At 44.6% G+C, this 27,540-nt stretch overlaps 1 protein-coding gene across 1 annotated transcript in view; it reads left to right on the top strand.

Annotated features, from left to right (window-relative positions):
* POLR3F (RNA polymerase III subunit F) overlaps positions 1–27,540 on the top strand; it is a 229,670-nt gene that overhangs the window by 181,181 nt on the left and 20,949 nt on the right. Inside the window, exon 8 of the mRNA XM_086926913.1 lies at positions 7,951–8,142. Coding sequence (XP_086783039.1) covers positions 7,951–8,142 — 192 coding nt within the window. The remainder of the gene's footprint in view (positions 1–7,950; positions 8,143–27,540) is intronic.

Below are 27,540 nucleotides of genomic sequence, written 5' to 3'. Positions count from 1 at the left end.
TACAGGGGCCCTGCTAAAAGAACAACGTGCCTCATCTCTTAAACCCATTGGGGCATTATTTGACATCTACAGGGCAAGGGTGGTGAGTGCGGCACTGTACGGTGCGGAACTGTGGGGTGTACAGAGAGTCGACACCTTAACTTACCTCGAAAACAACTTTCATAAGGATCTTATGAAGTTACCGCACAGTACCCCTACACTCCCTCTCTTACTCGACGCAGGTACACGCCCAATAAGTGAACAAGTTAGGCTACGCCCCCTCTTATTATGGGCCCGGATATGGAATGTTCCTGAATTGTGTAGTTATGCTGATGCCCTAAGAGAACTCCTTTCTTTACCCGGCTGGCACAAGGTCGGTTGGCTCAGAGAAGTCAAGCGGCTTCTCTACGAATTGGGTCTAGGAGATGCTTGGGCTAACAGAACAGCTCCACCGAAACAGATGCTCAAGAAAATTTATTGGTCATGGGTGGCTAATGAGAGAATGAGCAACTCCAATCTATGTAAATCTGTTGTTAAGTTTCTTTCAATTAAGGAGCTCCCTCATAGAGAACCATACCTGGACTTGATTTGTAACCCGGGTGACAGATCGTTGTATTTCAAATTCAGGGTGGGAGTCCTTCCCTTAGGGCAGTTAACTTCTACTTGGAAGCCACCGTTGCAAACCATTCCATACTGCCCCTTCTGTGATCTAAGGGTCGAGTCTATCGCCCATCTGTTGTTTGAGTGTCCCGCATATGCAGCGCCCAGGTTGAGATGGCTGAAACCATTATGCAGGAGCCTGGGCACTAGATCGCACCTGGAGGCATTACGTATATTACGATCTGATGCTCGTCCCTTCTTCGCCTGTTGCCTGGCAAAATTTTTGGGCTGGGCATGGCGGATAAGATCTGCACAGAAATTGCTGCTTCAGTAATACGTTTTTGCTTGAACCTGCTCTTAACTTGTTCTTATGCCTGGCCAATTAATCTATTTTTATGATATTTTATTATTGATCTTCTAGATTTTATATTATGTACACTGTTATATTGATATGTATTTTATTTCACCTTTGCAATGTAATGCTTTTATGATATGCTAATATATCGAAATAAAGCTATTCAAACTTACCGTGATTGGTAAAAGGAAATCTCAGTACCAGATGCATCATGTTTGTTGTACAGGAGCAATGCTGTTAATCCTAAATAAAACATATGTTAGTTCCCGAGAGTCGCAGTACGTACTGTATTCTAAGAGGCACAGGATGGAAGACGTATGTTTTTCCTTTGTTCGCAAGCACTAACTGCAAAAAAGAACTTCCGCCTGAATGCATAGAAATGCTTCGCACCAGAAACGCTTCCCTTTTCTGGAATAGGTACAGGGTGGTGTTGAATTCATTTGGAATGAACAAAGTGAGATGTTACTTTTTGTAAGAGGCAGTTACGCGTAACAAAAACCCCTCAGATTAATGCACTCATTTCACGTGATTCCAGTTTGCTGCCAGTCTTTGTGAATCTTATCTTGCGGATGAATTGAGGCATTGTGTCAAATCCATTTTAAGAAAATCGATCATTTTTAGATGCAACAGCCTGTGTTTATTTTGTCTGCACAGCTTTTGCTAAAAGCAAGCTTATTGTTTACCAAGAGCCCTGTTTATTTACCTTAATGACATATGCTGCTCAATCATACAGTGCCGTAAGATTGAGGTCCCAGGGCTGTACATGCACAAAAAAACTAGCGATGGCGAGGCTTGTGTTTGTACGCAATTGATTGGGAAAGCTCGAAAGACCGTGATCTGTGGAACGCCCTGCACACAATGCAAACCTCACGGCCATCTTGGCACTATTTCCTTATCAAAACAATGGGAGTGATGATCAGCACCAATTAAAAAACAAAATGCAATTGTTTTTAAGTTTTGTTGTTTTATTGAGCACTCTGACGATCTTTTAGGCTTGAATATGTGGTTTACAAAAAGTTTAATGAACCGGAACCCCTGCCTCATTTCCTTAAATTTATGCAAGAGGTGGGGTTGTGTCCGTAACTGTGGCCGGGTAGGACAACGTCTTAGAACTTGGAAAATGAGGGACCCGCGTCACTGTGTAGTTCTGCCACTTTTTTTTTTTTATTTTGCTCAAAATAAAAAAAAAGTGGCATAACTAAACAGTGACCGGGTCCCTCATTTTCCAAGTTCATTTCCTTAAACAGCAGGCGCGGTTTGGAGGCGCTGCCTGTAGAGTTAATTCCTCGTTTCTTTATAGTTTTGCCACAATTTAGAAATTGAACTGCAGGGGTTTGGCTGGCTCGTAGCAAGAACTTTTCGCCATGCAATTAGAATGTTTCGAAACATCTTTCCGGGTGCGGGTAGCAGCAGAGTGCTTCCAAGTGAAAGGTGGGGCAAGTTCACAATTCCCATGTGTAAACAAAGCCAGGCGTGAATAGCAAGTCCCTTTCCTGTGTTACGGTCCGATCTTTCTTCCTCACTAAAACAAGAAGCAGCCACCATGCTGAAGCCGGGGTGTGACGTTGCAAAATGTGCCGCGAGAGAGATGGCTTACTACAACATGAGTTGCCTAATGCCCCCAGTACTAGCGCCTAATTATAAAGTCTGTGTCTTCTTTTATCAGTACGGCGCCCACTGAGCTTCATGGAGCGTGGGGCCGTGAAACGAGCCCCGTGCTGACAAAAAGCTTGTGGCCACACACACGTGTCCCATGTAAATATTAAAATAAAACGAAATGAAATAAAAAAAGAAGCACTGATGAGCAGCGGCGTGGGGGAAAGGAACATTTAAAAAAAAAAGAGAGATCTCGCACACAACCACTTAAGAACCAGAGCGTAAGGAAGCTGTACTTTACCGGTGCACCTCAACCTGAAGGGAAGTGACATGTCGGCAAAACCAATGAGTTAAGAGGCAGCAAAGAAGGACAGTGGAGTGAACCAATGGTAAGTAGCAGGAGGAAAATAGTCAGATTATTGATTACTGCAGGTCTTGCGCATGCGCACTGTAGAACGACCTAAAAAGGAGAACATTAATTGCATCATATCAATGGATGCAAGTGCCCCATCGTTCTGCAAGGACCTAATTACATGTCGTGGCTCTCTTGTCTAAAAGTGGCCTGCAGGAGTGCCTGTTCTTGGATATTTGCAATTTGGCATACACCGTGCTAAAAAAAATAATACAAAAAAATTAAAAAAAGTGTTCAGGGCTCACTTTTTGTAAGAGAAGTAGTTTATTGTGTGTCATTCAGTCAATCGAGTCAAAGAAATCTTTGTTGCTAAGACCAAATGTGTTTTAGTGCTAGAAATTACGAAATGTCATAACGTAGTTGCTGAAACAGCACTTCCTAGATTGAGTGTCATACTGCACCAATAAGTTGGGACTGGGCATTTTCATCTTTGAAGACCTTGAAGATCACATTGGTGGTTTTAAAGATTAACTTGCGGTCAGGACCTCTTCTGTGTCTTCATGCCACGTTTTGCAGCCATTTTTAGGAGATGTAACATTGACTGGTATGCTTGTGCACTGCACCTATGCACATACAAGGATGTTTGAGGATCTGTGAAGCACGGAGTCCCATACGCATTCAAGAATATACATAGTTGTGCCTCACTGGACCAAAATCTGAGATACTTCCATTAGGCTCTTGAGATTCTACCGGGCTGGTCACCTGTAGAGAAATTCATCTTTTTGACATGTTACCTTTTATTTACTCTGGACATTTATTGGGTAGCTTTCACCTCTGCAGGAGCCCGCTCGACAGGACCAACCACGTGAACTATTTTTATTTCCAACTTGCTATTCCTGTCACTCGAGTAAAAACCGCTATCTCTTCTTCAGATTGCGGAGCAGAATTGAGGAAATATTTTTACCACCTACTATTAAAACACAGAATGTAATTTTAGATTGCTAGCAGTCTGTTCTGCAGGACATATTCCTACTGTGTAAAATGTATTAAGACAAAACACTCAACATACACTCATTCTGGCCACAATATGCAAGTAATGGATTCTAGAGCACTCAATAGCATACTGCTCCACCAGATGCCGAACACACACATTCATCTGTCAGGTAAATAGCACACATAATGAGGGAGATTATTAAACTACCTTGGTGTCTCAATCGGCGCATCCAGATAACTAAACATAACATACTCGCCTGACAAACGCCCATTCCTTCATTTTATTGACATACATCTAAACAAACAGATTCCCTCACTGACATTTCGCCAATGCCATACTAATGGCAGGTGACGCATTTCATAAAAGGCAAATCTCAGTAGCTATAAAACCTTAGTAAAATTGTAATATTATGGAAGTACTTTCAAACCAATATTGTCATCATAAAGGTCACCGGAGCTAAAAAGACCAGTAGTGAAGTTAAACCTCTGTTATCTTAACACAGGTTTAGATCATGGATGTGGACTATGGACGGCCTAAGCTCATGCGTTCCAAAAGGCGCACATGCTTTTGTCTGTAATCAAACATTGCTCATTTGTTTGGGTAATGCCTTCCAGCTGCTACATCACAATACAGGCCACACAATCCATTAGGACAGGAGAGGGGCCAGTGCTTGATGGCTGCCAAGTGGAGCATCTCTGTTTGAAAAGGCTTCTGTAGCACCTTTCCCAACAATAGCTTTCCCAACAATCCTAATGGAACCAATTGCTAGAGGATGTAGTAAACCAAGTGTTTACTTAGGGAAGAAGAGCTTGTCTGTAGCTCAGTCAGCTAGAATCCATGGAGACATCCTGCTCGAGTTGTATGAAGAGGTATCTGAATCTCTGAACTTCTACTCTAGCATTGTGCTCTAGTTCTGGGGCGGCCACGGTCCTACCAGTGTAGCCTGCTTGCCCCTGTATTTTAGCATCTTTCTCTCAGTTGCAAGAGAAACATGCTTTGCATTCAGCAATACTAGAAAAAACAGGAAACTTTATTTTAATGTTTGTACCTGAAGCTTAAGTATATTCTTAAAAGGAGTTGGGCACAAACCTAAAACGAGAATTATGTAACCGTTTGGCTAATCTTTTCCCAAAATGTTATGTTAAATGGTTTATATTGTCTGTATAACCTCTATGTGTGTAAAGCGCTCTGATATCCGCGATGATCTTGTTTGCGCTCTATAAAACCTTCAAAATAAATAAATGTATAAAAAATTTAAGGTGTACTCTAGTTTGAATGTATTAAAAAGATCTCTGAAGAATTTATTTGTTAAAGAGCATATAGTGGCTTTAAGGAAGCATAAAGTTGAGTGCTATCTGTATTGCACACGAGCAGTTTTTGACATATTACCTAGTGGATGGGTCAAGAGTACATTGGAAGTTCACTAAAGAAAATACTAAATTTGAAAATGCATGTTCATATAATATGAATACATTGTGAGTGTAGTCACCTTCGCAAATATACTTTAACAAACTCCAAAGTTTCCAAAATATTGACGCCCAACTTAGATCTAATCACAACCACTGCATTGATCTCTCTTTACTTCGTGACCGTGAGGTTAAGGGCCAAATTCTAAACATCTGACGTCTACCAAAGGGTCTGCACAGTGCCATATACTATTACTTGATTGAATTGCCACTCGAAAAGAGACTTAAGCTTGACCTTCCTGAGACATCTCGCTGCACCTGATGAGCTAGAAACAAATGTTGAGAAGTGACCCTGCATTCATAGGACTCCGTCCTCCGAAGCTCACACATTTGCTTCTTTGCCTTGAGGTGGACTTCATACAGTACTATAATTGCCTGAAGAAACACCTCTTCATCCATGCAGTCAATGCAGACCTAAAAGATACCTTTACTTAACTCTATTCCTCTTGCCCTCCCATCCCGACGGACCCTCTGCAGCAATCAAATGCAGTGTGAATCCTGTACAAATACAATAAATAAAACATTTTGTTTAACAAAGTAAGTATTTTGCCTAGACATGTACCTGATATACTGAATTGTAGATGGGTAATTGTGAATCATGGATGTTTTTCACCCGGGGGTTCCGAGTGATATAAAATAAACAACACAAATGAAACTCTAGTTGTTTGTGATGTCACTCAGAACCCTGGAGTGAATGACGTCCTTGTTACTGGCATTTTAGCTATTTTGGTTAGCCACCGTTGTGACATCGCTACAGTGAAATCACCAGGCTTCGATCCAGTTGTTTAATAATAGAGGCTTCCTATGGAAGCCATATAAAGCTGTATATTTCCCCATGCGTTCTATGTGGCATACTAATTGGTTGATTATTCTATTATTCATTAGCGTATCTTTTTATTTATAACACATTTTTCTTGTGTTCAACAGTCATATTTACTACTGGTAGTCCAGAGGAGTACATCTGAATGTCAGTGCCAGCAGCAATTGCATCATGTTCAGTAGTCCTCAGTTATGCCTTTTACAGTACTTTTAATGAGCGAGGTCTACATGTTCAGTTACCTACTAATATTATTTTTAATTTTAGCCCTGTAGGAAGAAGTTCAGTAATGACAGCAAGAAGGCATTGTGTTATTTGCCTGTTGGTCATGTTAGGCCCTTTAATTCTAACTGGGTTATTCAAAATGGTGTGGTGCAGTTCTGTGAAAACTGTCCCAGTGACTAAGGTTTGGGCAGTGGAACTCATTAGGTCAAGCAGAGCATACTCTATAAGGTGCACAGACCCTCACACACCTAGGTGGCATGCTTCATCATCAGGTCGTGCTCCTCGTTTGGTGGGCGCTGCAATGCCCAACAGGTCCGCAAGGGGGTACTCAGTAGGAGATCTTTTAGTGTCTATTTGTTTGATGGTCATCTGACAAAAAGCATTTGTCCCCTTTATCTTATGTGAGCGGGTAGGAGTAGATCAAATGGAAGATTTATTTTAATTTTTTTATACTATTTTTATTAAGAAACCAGGCATGTTACAATTACAATGCAGCATTTTTCAGGTAATCTGTAGTAATCATTCAGATCATATGTCCATAAGATTGTAGACCCAAAACCTATTTAAAAGGAAGATTGTTGTTTAAAATTAACTAAGCACACCTGAATCCCTTTTATTCTTAGCATATGCTGTTGTTAAGGGTAAACAATCAAAGGGGTGGAATCCCTAGGGAGACAATGATCCCAGGGTTGATTGGTCAGCATGTTTATTGCAGAGGTGTCCTAACATTGGATCAGTGGCAGTTTGCTAGGACCTCTCTCCAAATACTGCAACCACTTCCTGAGAGCTATTGTTGACAAAATACCTTTTTTTGTGTGAAGGACTCAATGATATACTGAACCTAATAAACACCATCAATCTTGAAGGACCCACAGATCATCCATTCGCCAAAATTTGGTCTCTGGGACTAGTTCCACAGAACTACCCACGTGTGCTGGACTGTAATTCCCTCTCACCCCCTCCTTTACACTGCACTACCTTTAATTCCAATCTGTTTTCTAACTCCCGTTTTCTTCAGGTAAAGTTTGGCACGTCAAATCTGCCAAAATATGCAGGGTGGAAAAAGTGCCTGTTAAATACAGAGGCATGTTCTAATTTTCATGAGAAAAGCACTGAATCAGAGGCGTTTACTGCACCCAGTAAATGTTGCACCTCATGGTGCCTCACCCGGCTCACTCTTAATTAGGGCACTAGTTCAAAAAAATAAGCCGTGTAACAAATATGTAAATTAAGATAATTTTGGAAGATTGAATTACTGCCTATTCACCATCTGTTACATTTTATAGGAAAGCATCATAATTGTTCCAAAAGCAGACATTTTATTTTTTTTAAATTGTAATAGTGGGATTATAGTATTCGTACAAGGAGTAAGTCATTCAAGATCTAAATGTAGTGTTAATTGCCACGTAGTACCTAGTAATAGGTATTTTCCCTCAAAAGTTGAGAGGATATCTGTAAAAAGAAATATCTGGTTTTCAGTTGGAAACGCTATTGTGTTACTTTTTACAAATTTTTGTTGAAGATTCAATGTATTTTAACAAACTAAATTTTCTTGAATGTGTTTAGGTGGAGTTGTCGATGGAAGACATTGAAACTATATTAAACACCTTAATTTATGACGGGAAAGTGGAAATGACCATAATTGCTGCAAAAGAAGGGACCGTTGGCAGCGTTGATGGACAAATGAAGCTTTACAGAAGCGTCAATCCGATAATCCAGCCAACTGGGTTGGTTCGAACCCCTTGTGGTCTATGTCCTGTAAGTTATTCTAACTTCTTGATGACAGACAATAATATCATGCTTTCTATGGTGGTGTTTACATAGATTACAGATTGAAAGAACTAACCTTAAATACATTCACCGCAGCCTCAAAATTATAGTGAGTATAAGGACTCAAAAACAGAGAATATCCTGAAGCTAAATCTTGCACTTTCCATTCAATTTTAAAAATGGTGCTGTGGGATTTGTATTCCTGTTAGTTTACTGGACGTTCTTCGTTTAGAGTCTAAGACTTAATATTATCGACTCTCTTGATGTTCTGTTTTGGCATGTTTAAGTATAAACCAAGCACATTTGGATTTACCCTAGACCTTTTGTAGCAGCTTCCACTTTTTGCTCTCTCACTGCATTAACATTTTTTAAAAGTGTTTTTAATAAAACCTTTTATTAGAGATTTTCAGCCAGAAAAAAAACCAGCACTGGCACATAACATACAAAATAAACCAATTGTCATAATCACCAAACGATTCCAATATAAGCATTGTGCCTATGCATCGGAAATGTAGAGAACCATGACCCCATTTGAGGTAATATGAATTTTGTATGGTCAATTGTGTCCCCTAACGTAGACCCCAACGGCTCCATGTACGTGCTTCAAGTACATGTATGTTCCCTCCACAACCAGCTATGAAGACGCAAATACATTTGCGTCCAACGTTAACATGTCCTCTTTCAGATCCACCATGAATGGATCGATTATTCCGTTCCTAAGTATGCCGTGCCACCGTCTTTACATGGTGCACTTTTCACGTTTTCCTGGCTCTGGCGAGCTAGGCCCTGATTTCTGCCATCGAGCCCTTTCTGCTCTCTGCCTCTGAAAAGCTGCAACCTGGATCCGCATCCATGACCCTTGCCTTACTCCCTGTGCGGCGAGCGGTGCCCGGCTTGGCCTGCTTGCCTGCCAAGACCGTATTCAGCCTTCAAGTTATCTGCTCCGCTCCTCGAAAATACATTCCTGTCTAGAGATTTAGGTAAACACCTCCCCAGCTGCAGAGCAAAGGGCCCGGCCTTTCTGTCTCCGTGCAAGTAATTCATTGCTCCCGTTACCATGGTAGGCCCATGGCCCCCTCACATTACACGTAGACACGTAGTCACATATGCACGCACTAGCAGTCAGTATAGAATAGCCTCTGCCCGAGAGACCTTTCCTTCTAGATAATACAGTTCCTCAAACACAAGATACCAGATATAATTTGGGTTTAGGTTGTTCTGACACGCCAGACTTCTGTCTCCACGTATGGTGCTAAATGTCAAGTCCCCTTCACCTTCCAGTTACACGTCAATCACACGTCATGCTGCTGCGCGCGCATCTCTGCTACATATTTCTGCTGACACTGCAGGATTCCTCTATGGATCCACCCACCTGTGACACCTTCATATGACGTTGTCTAGCACACACCTCCGTGTACGCCCTCGTGCACGCCTTCTGTTACGCACATGTGTTCTTATCTCTTTTCTCTCAGCTGTTACGCCTTCTGTATCCATCACCACTGTATGCATTTACTATATATATTGTACTCTGTTAATAAAGCATTGTCTATCCCTTCCTGAACCCTCGTGGTGATGGAACACGATACCTGGTTCGAACCAATTCCATTTTATGGAATAAAATCCTTATAAACTCAGATGCCACGGACTCTGCCTCTCATTTTCGATTGAGTTATTTTATTGAACTTTACCGCATAGAAATTCAGCAGGTAAATCTTTATTTACCACATAATTGGCGCCCGAATAGGGACCCCTCCCCCACCTTACGCGCCGGCGGTGCGTTGCAGGCCTGGTCCCCTGCCACAGCCGTGACGGACAACTACGCGTACCCGCAGGATTTCCTGTATCTCCCTCAGGCCAACGGAGGTGACTGAGGCTGCGATCGACACCCAGACGAGGCGGTGAGGAGTGCGGAGGATCCCGACCAGAGCCCAGCCGAGAGAGCAAGGTCCGAGGTGTTCAGAGGCCCACCAGTTCCGAAGTTCCGAAGTACCTACGTCACAAGTCGAGTCGAGCCCAGTCCAGTCCAGTGTCGAGTTTCCGAGGCCTTCCGTTCCGTGCTTCCCGGTGAGTACCGTTGCTGGGGACGCATCTAGACGGGTGCATTAATTTGTGTCCGGTCAAGACGGGTTTGGGTACACAGACCCGGTCTGCACTGTTTAGCAGTGTATCTGTACTGTTTAGCAGTATATCAAGTATCAAGTTATCAAGTTATTGTCCGTTCCGAAGTGTTTTAATGTGTTTTAATGTCGTGGTATGAGTGATTGTTTGATCTTCATTACTGTGTTTACTGTATTAGTTGTGTTCAAGTCCGAGTAAGTATCAAGTATCACGGCTCAAAATGCCGCTGTTTTCTAAACTGAAACAGATAGGAACTAGAAAAGGGATACTCGAGGAAGCTGTTCCCATCCCACCCAGGGACACTCCAGGATATTTTATGTACCACAAGCACGGCTTAGACGCTGTATTATATCTCGACTTGTGGGTGGATTACACTAAGGATTTAGCAGAGAATCAGAGATGGCCCGTTACAGGGACATGGGATGCCGATTGCATCATGAGAGTAGAAGAAGCATTATGGAAAAAGAAAGCCAGACAGTCACAGAAAGATGCCATTGAACTATGGCGTAAAGAATCACACAGACGCACAGAGAAAGCACTCAGAAAAGCAGAGAAAAGTAGAGAGGATTCTGAAAAAACTAAAGAAAAGGAACTACTAGAAGAAGGAGAACGAGTTAGAATGGAACAACACGATAGACGTAGTAATGCCATTCTAACAGGATTGTATCCAGTCCTGGCCGAGGGCCTGCCCAAGGCGACCCCGGAAGTACCGAAAAATCTCCCCCCTCCATTGGTTCCGACTAAATTACGTCACAAGACCGCAGCAGACATTTTTCTTTCTTCCTATTTAGACGATGTAGCTCCCGCATACACCAATGTTCCACCTGCGCCTATACCACCCACTGATCGCCTTCCCCAACGACAGACCACTCCTCCACCACTTCCTGCACCCCCTACTAATCCTTTTGGAATTCCGTTACAGCCGCCACCGACCCTACAGACAGATCATGCTCAAGCCTCCGCCTCAGGAGGCGCATCAGGAGGTTACCATACCCCGCCACCAGTACGCCGATTAACTATTAGAGAACTAGCAATGGAACGTACTCCGAAACCAGTCACAATTGAAAAGCTTAAAGAGTTTCTTACAGACTGTAGATATGACCCAGTACCAGGCAAAGACGGTTGCATGATATTAGCCTCAATACGCATAAGACGTGCTGCAAATTTTTTGGTTCTATTTCCAGGAATGCAAGATTATCTAGACAGGATATATCATTTTGTTCAGACTGGGGAGGGTCAGGAATGTATTCACGAGGCCATGGCACATCAGAAAGTAGACACTCAAGGTGTACTATTGAGATTCCTCATAAACTGTTTCATAAGAGAACGAGACCGGCCTGGTGTAAATAAAGAAGAGATGGAGGTACTAACTACATGGGGTCAGAATATTGCAGACGGAAAACATGATAAACAGAAATGTATAGAGGCCATGTACAGGAAAATCCATAAAGAAATAACAGTATTCCATGCAAAAGAGAAAGCTGAAAGGGAAGCAGAATCAGACGCGAATAAATCCTCAGAGGAGGATGCGCCAGAAGATAGAGGAACAATAGCATATGTAGGAAAGGGTAGACCCTTTAATAAACCGATACGTCCAGAAAGTAGGAGACTTTTTCACTCTGCTATGGCAAACCCGAAGACTCCTGAACATCTATTTCAGGCTACCGATAAAGTACTTCAAGAACGAATGGGGTACCATGTACTCAATTCCATGGATGAACAAGAATTAGCTAGGTCAGCAGTACAATGGGCCGACAATTCTGATAAATATAATGATGACGCATTAGCGCAAACATTTCTGAATCTTACCCCAGACGAACAGCGATTAGCTGGTATGTACATGATACAGCACCTCCTTATATTGTATAAAAGCCAACATTCTGATCCAGGTCCCCTACCGGATATATTAATAGAGTTACTCATGAATAAATGGAGAGGCCTGGGTACCGATTTAATTAAAGTAATTTTAGAACATCGACACAGATATAGTGCTTTCCTGAATCCACAGTTTGTTCCAGCCCCACCCCCAGAAAGAAAAATGTTTTACATAGACAGACAGAATCCCTTGCGAGAAGTACATCCAGTCAAGAATAATGATAACACCCTTACGCGTGTATATGTATACACGCCTATAACTAAAATGGAATTATTGGAAATGAAGAAAATAGTGCCCAGTCACGATAAAGACCCCGCAGGTTTCCACCGTGAAATAAAAGACATGTTACTCATGGGAGATTATACCTATCCCGACATTATGAAAATATTGAAAGTGTTATTGCCTGCCGGTATTTACGAGAAACTCAAAGAAATAGAATGGGAGGTGGGTGACACAAAGATAGATTGGGCTGCATTAGAAACTGAAGAAACGACTCGAATCCCAGGGTTGGGTCTTGGGGACAAAACTAAAGCATTACCAGGATTGTTAGTACAGGTTTTGCCACGTTTGTTAGCTACTAAAAAGGAGGATTGGGATGCAATCTCAGCCTGCAAACAGAAACCCGATGAAGACACTAGTGATTTTTATTCACGATTTGAGAAATGTTTTATTATTAATAGTGGCCTGAAAGCAAGTAGCGAATCATACCCACACCTTTTTGTATCCAAATTAGTCGAGAATTCCCTGCCTCAAGTTAAGAATCGTGTACTGAAGGTCGAGAGCACATGGCAAGCAAACACGCCTTCCCAAATGTTACAAATGTTACAGTACCACCAGAACAGAATTAGAGAAGAACATGATCACGAACAAAGACGTATGAAAGACACGAAAATGAAAATGCTAGTTGCCCAGTCAGTTCCAGCTGACGGTCAGAAAAAGGGCATGACACAGTCCAATAATTCAGCAGCTCCTGTTAAAGGGACATGCAACTATTGTAAACAGCCAGGTCACTATGTAAACGAATGTGCAGTTTTGAAACACAATATATCTACGGGTAAAACTAAAGAGAGACCGCGTCAGCCTAGACAGGACCAGGCCCAACAACACGTTCCACAGAATGTACAGCCTACGCATGCTCCACAACAGACAGTACAGACCGTAGCGGTCCCACAGCCACAACCGATTGCCGCAACGCAACATGCAACGCAACAGATGTACCAATATGCACAAACTGATTATCCCGATTATCAGCGATACACATGAAACAGCCTAGAGAGGGAGGTTGGCTTGCCTCTTATTGAGGTTCCTGTAGATCAAGAGGGTCCTTACGTACATAGTCAGGTATTAGGGAAAGATAGAAAGTTTTTGATTGACACAGGGGCAAGCAGAACAACAATCAGTCACGACGAGGTTCCAGGGGCACCCCTCTCAGGCTCACAGAATGTTTCCCTTGGATTTTCAGGAAAGCCTATTGTAAATGAAGTATCCAAACCAGTCCCCCTAGCAGTTGGTCCGTTGTCTCGCACTACAGATTTATTACTCACGAAGTCTTGTCCAGAAAACTTGTTAGGTATCAAAACACTGAAAGCTCTAGGAGCTGTGATTTGCTGTTCTCCGGAAGGAGTCAGACTGTTTTTGCGTGACTTTAAGGGTCACTATGTATTGAGAGATATTGATCCCAGATTACAGAATGTTCCTGCACATTTATGGGCACAAGGCCCCACTGATGTAGGTTGTATGCACATCACTCCATATCGTGTCACACTCAAACCAGGAGTAGTACTACCACGAATCCGACAATACAAGTTACCCCCAGATGCTGTAGTGGCTTTACTGAAAATAATTGACGAGCTCATTGCACAAGGAGTGGTTGTAGAAACCGACTCAAATCTATGTAATTCCCCTATCATTCCGATTCTTAAACGTACTGATCCAAATGCACCTCCAGTTTATCGACTAGTGATCGATTTACGAGAATTGAATAAATGCATTGTACCACAATATCCCGTGGTCCCGGATATTTCGTCCCTATTGACTGCTATTGATTCTGAAGCAACGTTCTTTACTGTAATTGACCTGAAGAACGCCTTCTTTAGTGTCCCCATTGATCCGGAAAGCCAATATCTTTTCGGATTCTGTTTAAATGGCCGAAGCTTCAAATTTGCACGCGCACCTCAAGGATTCACAGAAAGCCCCAGCATCTATAGTCAAGCATTGAAAAGACAACTTGACAGTATTCATATGCCTGACAACACTGCCCTACTTCAGTATGTCGATGATCTATTGATCACCGCCCGAAGTGAACCAGAATGTGAACAAACATCACTGACGGTTTTGCATTTCTTGGCTGACAAGGGACACAAGGTGTCTCCTTCGAAGCTACAATTCTGTGTTCAGCAAGTGGTTTACCTTGGGCACTTGCTGTCCAAAGGGGGGAGACAGCTAACGCCTGACCGTATCCAGTTAATTGTAAATATGTCACAACCCAAGACACAAAAGGAGGTACGGGCCTTTATAGGCCTCACTTCTTACTGTAGACAATGGATCCCTCAGTATGCATTTCTAGCCAAGCCGCTCATACAGTTGACAACCCAGGAGGCAGCGACATCGACTATCCTCCCTTGGACTCAGGAACATACACATGCTTTTGGCGACTTAAAGAAAGCCTTATGTCAAGCACCAGTTTTAGCAACACCATGTTACAGTAAACCTTTTACACTCTTCGTCACAGAACGCGAAGGTACTGCATTGTCAGTACTCACCCAGGATCAAGCAGGTTCACACAAACCGTGTGCTTATTTTTCTAGTACATTAGATCCAGTAGCCCAGGCCCTGCCTGCGTGCTTGAAATCAGTAGCAGCGACAGCTCTAGCAATCAGACAAAGCGATTCCATAGTGTTAGGACACCAATTGACAGTACAAGTTCCACATTCCGTGGAAGTTCTTTTAAACCGAACACAGACTCAGCACTTGACCATAGCACGACTGACAGGTTATGAATTGACATTATTTCAGCCACACATAGAAATCAGACGTTGCAATACATTAAATCCAGCTACACTTCTGCCACTAAGTGAGACAGACCCTTTGGCACATGATTGTGTTGAAGTCATTACCATTACGACGAAACCCAGACAAGACTTGACCGACACTGCATTACCAGATCCAGACCTGACACTTTATGTGGATGGTTCATGTATGAGAACAAGTACAGGAGAGTTAGTGGCCGCATATGCAGTAACGACAGAAACTGAAGTCATAGAAACGAATTGTATTGACACCCTGTCAGCTCAAGCAGCAGAGCTCATCGCTCTGACACAAGCCTGTATTCGAGCAAAGAACAAGAGAGTTAACATATACACAGATTCCCGTTATGCATTCGGAGTTGTACACGACTTCGGTGTTCTCTGGCAAGAAAGAGGTTTTTTAACTTCTCACGGAGCCAAGATCCAACACGGTCCCCTCATTCAAGCTCTGTTAGACGCAATACATTTGCCTCCAGCCATATCCATCATGAAGTGCAAGGCACATACGAAAGTCACAGACACTATTTCCCAGGGTAACGACCTGGCAGACCAAACAGCCAAGCATACAGCTCAGACTCAGACTCACACAACTGACTTGACAAAAACAATAGTCCCGACACCGACACATTGCATGACAGTTAAGGATCCCGCCCTAGATGTAATTGACATACAGACACATGCTACACCAGAGGAAGTCAAGAAATGGACTGAACTAGGAGGGATCCAGACAGAACAGGGATGGATGACAAAGGGAAAATCCACATGGTTTCTCCCCGACTCTATGGTTCAAGTTATCATTAACACAGTACATAGTCCTGCACATTTAGGAGAAAAAGCTATGTTAGACAGTATTCAAAACCTTTGGTTCAATAAACATTTACGAGCAGCAGCAAAACAGAAAGTGCGTACTTGCATGATCTGTTGTCAGTTCAACCCAGGTAAGGGCATTCCCGTAAAGCAAGGTGGATTTCATCCTCCCGATCACCCTTTTGAAGTCCTTCAGATGGATTATATCCAGATGGAACGTTGTCGAGGATTCAAATATGTCCTCGTAGTTGTATGTGCAATTTCCCGTTGGACAGAAGCATATCCAGTCCCAGATTACACTGCTCCGACCACTGCCAAACAGCTGGTACGTGAATTTTTCCCCAGATATGGTTTGCCTCGTATCGTGTACTCAGATAATGGTCAGCCATTCTCGTCCGAGCTTATGAAGCAGGTATCACTCCTGCTAGGTTATCAGTGGAAGTTCCACTGTGTCCGACATCCCGAGGCAGCAGGTCTCGTAGAGAGACATAATCAGACCCTGAAAATTCGCCTTGCCAAGATATGTAGAGAGAAAGGCGTTGACTGGATAGTAGCTTTACCAGTTGCTCTTTTTTACATGAGAATGATCGCACATTCTAGAACAGGGCTGTCCCCGCACGAGGTGGTCTTTGGTAGGCCACCGAATATGTGGGGGACGCCTCTGCCTCGTAAAATAACCGATGTTGACTGTAACATTCTGACAGATTACCTTGCTTCCTTGATGTCTGCACTACAATCATGTCGTTCACAGGTAGCTGCAGCCTTTCCCGACAACACCGAGGTGAAGCCACACGAGGTCGTCCCTGGCGAATACGTTTTTATCAGGAACTTCGACAGGAGAAGTCCGCTGGAGCCCCGCTGGCAGGAGCCGAAGCTTGTTCTACTAACTACAAGGACAGCGATCAAGGTGGAGGGCCGTAAGGGCTGGCTTCACTCGAGTCACGTTAAGAAATGCCATGGACTGCCGCCAGAATTAGACTCTCAGCCCGGCCCCCTTCCAGAGACTGACACCAAACTCCCCCTGGTAGAGAAAACTCCTTCTCAGGAGTATAAATCAAAGTTGAGGTCTAGCAAGTCAGACAGTTTAATTGTTTAAGTCCTCCCCTAGGTGAATCGGTTAGACAAGTTTCTGACATGTACCCGTTAGACCCCAATAGAGAGAGAGATAGACAGAAACAGCTCAAGAAACGTGAATATTGTAAATCTCTCCGTAGTCACTGCATAGTGACATTATTGATTATGTTTTTTCTGAGTCTTTTTATTATTGCTGCAAGTATACTGCTACACATATATTTTCCTATTTTCACACGTGCTCATTCTTCTTCAAATGACACTGTCGAGCATACTTTCAGTGAATTACCCCCGCATGAGTTATCTTACCGACTTGCGCTGCGCAACAATACCTTTATCAGTATGTTACATCATTCCCATCAGACCAGCAATGCTACCAATTGTTGGATATGTGGCCGACTCCCTCCCTATCAGAAATACAAGGGAGTTCTGCCCCTCTTTCCGTATCCGTTCACACACAATGGTTCCTGTGGTGCATGGTTTAGTTTAATAAATTCTTTAGATTCTGATTCCATAGTTTACCAGGGCAACTGGGTATGGGGAAACCTGAACACAGTTCTGCATAAAGTATGTTTCCCTGACAAGGAGGGTCTTCCCCAAAGGACAGGGACCGATCTAGAAAACGAAGTATATGGATTAGGTAATTTTACACTTAACCTCATGATTCTGAATGTCCAGTCCGATACAAAACCAGACTTACCCGCTATGTCAGTATTACCAGTCAAAGGTGAATTATGTGTCAGAAAGAATGGTTCAGTACACCTGGGTCATAGTAGATGTACTACTGTAATCGAATTTAGTGATAAAGGCAAGTCTACATTTAAAGCTTCCCGTCATTCCTATTTCATTTGTGGTCACACAGCATATATACGCTTACCTCTGGATTGGGATGGTACTTGTTACATTGCATTCCTTCTGCCACCCGTTTTCCTAGCCCCCCCTGATTATCATAGGGACTCCCATCTAGTACACAGTAGATTCAAGAGAGATCTCCCGATTGTCGATTATACTGAAACGGCATGGGAACAGTATACAGACTTCAATAAAGGCTTCTTTCCCTATTTAGGTACTGTCTTTAATAGTAAACTGATACGTAAATTGACCAGAACCCTTGAAGCAGTAGTGAATGAAACTACTTCCGCCCTAGGCAACTTAACAGAGGAACAGTCTGCTATGAGACTTGTCGTTCTCCAAAATCGTCTTGTTCTTGACGTCATCCTGGCCGATAGGGGCGGAGCTTGTAGAGTCATCGGATCGAGTTGCTGTGTTTTCATTCCAGAAAACGCACCATCAGTGTATAAAGCCATAACCCGTCTTCACAAAATTGCAAGTCAGATGCATCAGGATCCAGGCAACTGGACTTGGTCCGGTTGGCTCTGGAGCATGTTATCAGCCTGGGGTTGGAAAGTCCTATCCTTCCTAGGAATAGCCCTTCTCATAGTATTCAGTTGTTGTTTATGTCTGCAATGTGGGCCAGCGATTTGCGGCTTGTGCGCCACATCATGTATTCCCCATTCAAGTCCACTTTCTAAATCCCGCCTGAAAAGGGAAGAGCAGATGATGTTACATGAACAGATTGATAGATTAATGAGGATTGATATATCATGAAGGGTCCGTAGGGGACAAGGAGGGAATGAGGTAATATGAATTTTTATGGTCAATTGTGTCCCCTAACGTAGACCCCAACGGCTCCATGTACGTGCTTCAAGTACATGTATGTTCCCTCCACAACCAGCTATGAAGACGCAAATACATTTGCGTCCAACGTTAACATGTCCTCTTTCAGATCCACCATGAATGGATCGATTATTCCGTTCCTAAGTATGCCGTGCCACCGTCTTTACATGGTGCACTTTTCACGTTTTCCTGGCTCTGGCGAGCTAGGCCCTGATTTCTGCCATCGAGCCCTTTCTGCTCTCTGCCTCTGAAAAGCTGCAACCTGGATCCGCATCCATGACCCTTGCCTTACTCCCTGTGCGGCGAGCGGTGCCCGGCTTGGCCTGCTTGCCTGCCAAGACCGTATTCAGCCTTCAAGTTATCTGCTCCGCTCCTCGAAAATACATTCCTGTCTAGAGATTTAGGTAAACACCTCCCCAGCTGCAGAGCAAAGGGCCCGGCCTTTCTGTCTCCGTGCAAGTAATTCATTGCTCCCGTTACCATGGTAGGCCCATGGCCCCCTCACATTACACGTAGACACGTAGTCACATATGCACGCACTAGCAGTCAGTATAGAATAGCCTCTGCCCGAGAGACCTTTCCTTCTAGATAATACAGTTCCTCAAACACAAGATACCAGATATAATTTGGGTTTAGGTTGTTCTGACACGCCAGACTTCTGTCTCCACGTATGGTGCTAAATGTCAAGTCCCCTTCACCTTCCAGTTACACGTCAATCACACGTCATGCTGCTGCGCGCGCATCTCTGCTACATATTTCTGCTGACACTGCAGGATTCCTCTATGGATCCACCCACCTGTGACACCTTCATATGACGTTGTCTAGCACACACCTCCGTGTACGCCCTCGTGCACGCCTTCTGTTACGCACATGTGTTCTTATCTCTTTTCTCTCAGCTGTTACGCCTTCTGTATCCATCACAAAAAATGCCTGTCTAAAGGCTAACAGGTCTTCATGAAGCCTTAAAGTCAGTGGCAGAGAGTTCCACAGGGAGGAGGCCAAGAAGTGAAAAGATCCGCCTCCCTGGCGTTGTTTCCTGATCCGAGGCACCACTAACAAGTTCTTTTGACCTGAGCGGAGAGCACGAGAGGGGGTGTAACTGACAAGCAGGCTGCTAATGAATCCAGGGCCCTTACCTTGTAGAGCCCTGAAGATAATGCATCCCGCTTTAAATGCTGCTCTCTGCGCTACTGGCAGCCAGTGGAGACTGGCCAGTCCCGGCCTAATGGACTGCCACTTGGGAATCTTACAAATCAACCTGGCCGCTTGGTTCTGAACCAGTTGAAGTCTCTTGAGCTGCCCCGCTGGAAGACCCAAATACAAGCTATTGGAATAGTCCAGGCGGGACAGCACAAGAGCAATGATGACCTGAATCAGAGCAGGGTGGGTTAATAGGTGGGCAATCTTCTTGATCTTACGAAGTTGGAAGAAACTTGCAGATACCACGGTCCCTACCTGACTTTTAAGCGAAAGATCTTCGTTAAAAGTGATTCCTAGGCTTTTTACTGTTTGGGACTTAGCTGGAGGGTTTCCCATTTCTGGAGGCCAGAAATGTGGCCCCCAGTACAGTTCACTCTTCCCAGGCAAAATCAATTCAGTTTTGCCAGTAGATAATGATCCAGAGGCTAATTTACGCTCTCTATCTGCAAATCCAAGAAAGGTATTTTTCATTCTCCAGTATTGGGGTGTCTTTCATAGATTCACATGCTTGAATATTCCCCGTCGTCGGAGTGGGAGTCCCACGGTAAATAAAATAGCAATAAATACTAAATATATAATAATATATAATAAATATATATATACATAATAAGGAAAAACCCAAAAATGCATACAAGAAGCATAGGGTACCTAACCAAAAAGTTCTCCATAGGAATGCATGGGAATATAACAGTTGCAATGCAGCCTATCCTTGTCATTATGTTAGTCCAAACTGCAGCCAATCAGGCGCCAGCAGCCCTCTAGAACCTTCTCCTCAGAGCTCAAGCCCTCAGATTCTCTACCGCACGTCGTGTGTAAGGGAGTCTCCCTGAGCTCTGCTCAGTTTTCTTCTCTTCAAGTGTTTCCAGTTTCTCCACAATGTCTTCAAGTAAGAAGTCTCTGTTCAGAGCTTGTTCCTCCTGTGGAAAGCTGAGATTATTTCATGACGACCCACACAGTAAGTGTATTTACTGCCTTTACCCGGACCATGAAGTGGGAACCTGTAAGCTCTGTAGAAAATTCTCAGAGAAAACTCTTAAGGACAGAGAAGGCCGCTTACTAGTTTGGCTTCAAAGGCTGAAGGACAAAGACAACATACTTTCTGATGCTGAAAGTCTTGTTTCAGGCCGTTCTAAAGCAGCTTCTAAGCGTGGTAGTGTGCAGGAGGTGCCTTCCCCATTTCTTAAAAAGAGGAAACTATCCCTCGCTTTGACCCCTGCGGTGTCTTCACCATTGCCTACCACGTCTGGGCCCACGAGACATAGCTCTCAGGCTCCTTCTGCTTCAAATTCCAGTTTTTCTGTGAAGAAAACGGATTTTCCGTCGACGACGGTAGTTTCAGCTCCGTCAACGAGAATGGCTGTCTCTGGATCAAAATCGACGACGACAGTCACGACGACGCTGGCCTCTGGATCGTCGTCGGCTTCGGCGTCGACGTCTTCGTCGTCGATGAGAGTGGTTCTGAGTTCTAAGACTGTTTCTTCTTTAATACCAATTTCATCTTCGTCGACGAAGAGAGTTCAGTCGTCGACGACCCGGTCGTCGTCGACGAAAGGATCGAAGACTCTGGGTTCGTCTACGCCCTCGATACCGTCGACGTCTGTCCCGTCGACGAGAGGACCTGTTCCATCTGTCCCGTCGACGACCGCTCCGTCGACGACCGCTCCGTCGACGACCGCTCCGTCGACGACCGCTCCGTCGACGACCGCTCCGTCGACAAAGACCTTGAAAGTGAAGGTTCCGTCTACGACGGCGACGACGATGCCCATGAAGATTACTCCGTCGGCGGTCTCCTCGTCGGCGACGGCATCCAAGCCAGTTCCCTCGCAGAAGACGACTGATGTCATGCCGTCGACGCGTACGCAGGACACAGTTTCCACGCCAGCCTCTTCATTTGCTTCAATGCCTTTATTGCCTCTACAGTCCAGCAAATCTGTCCAGTTCGGGACTTTTACAGAAGGAGAAATGATTAATCCTCCATCTCCTTTGTTTGCTACTGATTCAGATCAAGAGTCTGATGACCAAGCTCAAAGTCTTTCGGACTTGAACATAAAGTGCCAAGACTTCAGTAACGATGAAGAGGATCAGTATGGCCAACATCAAGCGACTCACCCTCAAGTACCAGCTGCGATGTTGCCTATATCAATGATATCGAACCTCCAAAGTATGTTGGAAGATTACAATCGACGATTCCCACCATCTCCACAGGTTACCGCTGTCCCATCGGTGTTGAACCCAGTTACGGAGCCGGCACTGGCTCCTTCACAACCGGCGCCGCCTGTGACCGTTCACAGGAGTACATCAGTTCGAGTTCACACAACCATTTATCCAGATGATGATGATGACGAGAATCCTCCAGAGCGTGAGGATGGAGAAGTTTCTGATGTGGATGAGGATGGTGAAGAACATTTAGCGGAGTGGGATGACTATCGTGCTCAGACACCATCCCCTTCTCAGGTGCCGCCAGGGGATTCTCCTCCAGTGGATATTGCAGGCTTCCACCAATTAATGGACAGGGCGGCGCAACGGTTCAAATTGCCACGAGCCCACAGAGAGGAAGATTGCTTCCTATATGATTTCAAGAACCAACCATTAAAACAGATACACACAGTCCCGATTATAGACTTCATCTGGACTGAAGGGGTGAAATTAATGAAAACGCCTAACTCTTTACCAGCACAACTGCCGAGGTTGGGAAAGAAATATAAGGCGCCGGTGGGATCTCCAGCATGCCTTACAGGTCAACCTAAGCCCGATTCTGTCGTCACGCAGGCAGCTCAAAGAGGTTCGAAGAATCCAGCGTCTACAATCACCGCTCCTCCAGACCGAGAGGGCCGTCGCCTAGATGCTATTGGGCGTAAATTTTCCTCCATGTCCTCTACAACGGTTCGAGTAGCTAACGCTATGGCTATCTTAGGTCGTTATGACCGTCAGGCTTGGGCTGATATGTCCGCCTATGTGGCGTTACTCCCGGATGCTTCCAAGGCAGAAGCACAGAAAATTCTGCAAGAAGGAGAAAGAACTGCAGAGGAACTCATTGATTGTGCAGTGGATGTGGCCTGCACTGGTTTTCGCCAACTCGCTGGAGCGGCCGTCCTGCGTCGACAAGGTTGGCTACGCTCAACTTCGTTTCGACAGGAAGTTCAGACAAGAATCCTGGATATGCCATATGACGGCGAGTCATTATTTGGAGCGCATATTGATGAAGCGCTACAATCCATAAAAAAGGACACGGACACTGCACGTGCTTTGGGTACCCTTCAATTTAAGAAGCAGCCCTTTCGGGGTGCTCGAGGACGTGGCACTACATCCACTTTTCGTGGAGGAAGCAGTCAATATCGGTCCTTTAACCAAGGTAACCAACGTTTCACCGGTAACCGTCAACATTCTTCCCGTCAGCAACCTGCCAGAAATTACAGAGGAAAGTCCACTTTCAGGGGACAATCCAACAAACGTCAATGACTTGTCTGTCGAACGGGGAATTGGAGGTCAAATCTCTCTGTTTGGTTCTCAATGGTCCTCCATTACTACGGACCGTTGGGTACTCGACATTGTGAAAAAAGGCCATGCATTGGAATTTGTCGAGGTACCTCCTCCAACGCCACCTTCCGGACCACCACCTCCGCACCTCAAGGAACTATTTCATCAAGTTCGCCTTCTCATTAAAAAAGGTGCGGTGGAAGTAGTACCAAAGTCTCAGAGAGGGAAGGGGTTTTATTCCCGTTTTTTCCTTATCGTCAAGAAGAACGGAGAATGGAGACCCATATTGGACTTGAGAGCACTCAATCACTATCTCAAGGATCAGACCTTCCGTATGCTAACGCTTACAGAAATCTTGCGTTTACTCTCTGTCGGAGATTTCATGACAACCATCGATCTCCGAGACGCCTACTTCCATGTCCCAATACTCGCAGGTCATCGAAAGTTCCTGCGCTTCAAGGTGGGGCACCTTCATTTCCAATTCAAGGTCCTTCCATTTGGCCTCCGGTCGGCCCCCCGAGTCTTTACAAAAATGTTGGCTCCGGTCATGGCCTTTCTTCGTCTCCAAGGCATCCAGATATTCCCATATCTCGACGACTGCCTCCTGAAATCGCAATCCCGCTCACAACTCCAACACCATACTTCCATTTGTCAGACAGTATTCCGCTCCTTGGGTCTGTCCATCAATCTGGAGAAATCTCAATTGCAGCCAACAACTTGCAAGGATTTCCTAGGAGCAACGCTGGACACCAAACTAGCAAAGGCATTTGTCTCCCGGGAACGTCCGCAAAGGATTCTCCGATTAGTGTCGCTACTTCTGGCAAAGAGGTGCGCTTCAGTCCGTTTGTTGAAGTCCTTTCTAGGGATGGCTTCGTCGTGCATCGCTCTTGTCCCTCATTGCCGACTACGAGCGCAACCTATCCAACAGGCTCTGGACAAACAGTGGCGTCAAGTCACCGGTTCCTTCAACGATCAAGTTACCATCACCGTCCCCATGAAGAAAGCGCTCAGATGGTGGGCACAACCACATCAGCTAGCGGCAGTCACGTCCTTTCTGTTCAACACCCCGGATCTAACTTTAACGACGGATGCATCCCTGGAGGGTTGGGGAGCTCACCTCCAAGACCTTTCCGTCAAGGGGAAATGGACTTTGCATCAAAAGACCTGGCACATCAACAAATTGGAGCTCATGGCTATCTTTTTGGCCCTGAAATCATTTCAACCAGTGCTGCAAGCGGAGTCGGTTCTCATACAGACGGACAACACAACCTGCATGCATTACATAAACAAGCAGGGCGGAACAAAGTCTCCGGTGTTATCCCGCCTGGCAGAGGCGATTTGGGACTGGTCCATCAATCATCAGATCACAATCACCGCAGTTCATCTTCCGGGGTTGTCCAACCTTCTGGCGGATTCCCTAAGCAGATCCAGGTCATCCAACCACGAGTGGGAACTCCACCAGCCAACACTCGATATGGTCTTTCGTCGTTGGGGATTCCCGGAAATCGACCTCTTTGCAGCTCCAGAGAACCGCAAATGCCCCGCTTACGCAAGCTGGCATCCCCACAAAGGATCCCAAGGCAATGCCCTTTTGATGGATTGGTCGAATCTCTTCGCCTACGCCTTTCCTCCGATCCCTCTAGTGCCACGAGTACTTTTGAAGATTCGGAGAGAACCCTGCCACATCCTTCTGATTGCTCCCAGGTGGCCGCGACAGGCGTGGTTCTCGGAGCTGCTACTCCTGTCTCAATGCAAACCCATTCTTCTTCATCCTCGAATGGATCTTCTTTCCATGAACAGGGGTCAAATCTACCATCCAGACCGCTCTTCTCTGAGCTTATCAGCCTGGAACCTGAACACTGTGAATTTGCACATCTAACCATCCCTCAGGAGTGTCGTAACATCCTTGCTCAGGCCAGGGCTCCATCAACTATAAAGACCTATAAGTTGAAATGGAAACGCTTTTGCCACTGGTGTGCAGACGCCGGAGTACATCCTTTGCGTGCCACGCCCGCTGAGCTCCTCCCTTTCTTTTTCCAACTGGCTCAGTCGGGTTTATCACATGCTACTTTAAGAGTTTTTCTGGCGGCAATATCACGCTTCCGCCATGATGGCTCCGCCTCCCTATGTTCATCCAGGTTAATACGTCAATTTTTCAAGGGACTTCTTCGGACTTTTCTTCCAGTTCGGCGTCCCCCTCCCGAGTGGCGCCTCAACATTGTCCTATCACAATTAATGACTGCACCTTTTGAACCAATCCATAAAGCAGACCTCAAGTATGTCACCTGGAAGGTCGCGCTTTTACTTGCTTTGACGTCTTCACGTCGAGTGAGTGATATGCATGCATTCACGATCAAACCACCATTTCTACAGTTTAAACCGGATTCTGTGCTTTTACGCACTAACCCTACTTTTCTTCCAAAAGTGCCTTCAGACTTCCATATTAATGAGCCTGTTATACTGAAGTCTTTCTTTGCCAACCCGCAATCTCCTGCGGAACAACGCTTGCACTCTTTGGACATTAGAAGATGTTTAAAGTTTTACATCAGCAGAACAGCCCAGTTCCGAAAGTCGGATCAGCTCTTTGTGGCCTATGGCCGCTTTCAAAAAGGGCGGCCAGTCACCAAACCTACGGTAGCCCGCTGGGTGGCTTCGGCGATTGCTTTCTGCCATCAGAAAGCGGGAAAGCCTTCACAGACTGCAGTACGGGCCCACTCTACCAGATCTATGGCCTCTTCGACTGCACTCTTTGCCGGAGTTCCATTGCATCAGATTTGCAGAGCAGCCACGTGGTCCAGCAGGCACACGTTCACGAAGCACTACAATCTGGGTGCCATGGCTGAAGGAGATACCGCAGTGGGACAAGCTGTGCTCCGTAATCTTTTTCAATAAGGTGAGCCTCTATTCTACCCTCCTCCTAATAGTTTCCAGTTTTATGCATGTCTTCTCTATGTACACATATAGTTGTATAACTTCTATGACATGGGTCATTACACCCGTTGATTCCAACCTTTTGTTTATACATTGCATTCTGGAAACTTTGTGTTGGGATACGGACTGCTAACTATTCTATATTCAAGCATGTGAATCTATGAAAGACACCCCAATACTGGAGAAGAACAATTGTTACTTACCTGTAAACAGGTGGTTCTCCAGTATTGGTGTCTTTCATAGATTCACATGCGACCCTCCCATCCTCCCCTCAGAGGCTCTCTTCTCCTCATAGACTCTTTGGTCACTCTTGTGCTACGAAAATCTGAGGGCTTGAGCTCTGAGGAGAAGGTTCTAGAGGGCTGCTGGCGCCTGATTGGCTGCAGTTTGGACTAACATAATGACAAGGATAGGCTGCATTGCAATTGTTATATTCCCATGCATTCCTATGGAGAACTTTTTGGTTAGGTACCCTATGCTTCTTGTATGCATTTTTGGGTTTTTCCTTATTATGTATATATATATTTATTATATATTTAGTATTTATTGCTATTTTATTTACCGTGGGACTCCCACTCCGACGACGGGGAATCTTCAAGCATGTGAATCTATGAAAGACACCAATACTGGAGAACCACCTGTTTACAGGTAAGTAACAATTGTTCTTTCAGTCTTAGTAATATTGGATACTGCAGATGGGTCATTAACAATATTAACACAATAGATTTCCGAAAATCAGACAACAACATATTTAATCCATGGGATCGCTAAAAATGTGTCCATTAAAAGGCAATCCTCAATGACTGATCTGTTAAAGGCCTTCTCTTCCTTGAAACAATGTATATGGCCTAGTGTTGTGAATCACTAGGACTCTGGCACGCACAACAAACAGATTTTTCCTTTATACCATTAAATTTATTTTAAATCAATGTCTCAAAAACGCCAATGTATTACATTGGCGTTTTTGAGACATTGATTTAAAATAAATTTAATGGTATAAAGGAAAAATCTGTTTGTTGTGCGTGCCAGAGTCCTAGTGATTCACAACACTAGGCCATATACATTGTTTTTCGGATAGTGAGCAGGCACTGATCTGGCACAGCACACGTATCGCTATAATATTTTGAACACGCAATATAAGCACGAGTGCAGCACCCCCCTTCTTCTCTTCCTTGAGCCAGATGGAGCGCCAGACCATCAAAG

Source organism: Lissotriton vulgaris, chromosome 6, assembly GCF_964263255.1.
Source record: "Lissotriton vulgaris chromosome 6, aLisVul1.2, whole genome shotgun sequence".
Lineage (NCBI taxonomy): Eukaryota > Metazoa > Chordata > Amphibia > Caudata > Salamandridae > Lissotriton > Lissotriton vulgaris.
This window is presented reverse-complemented; position numbering and strand designations above follow the sequence as displayed.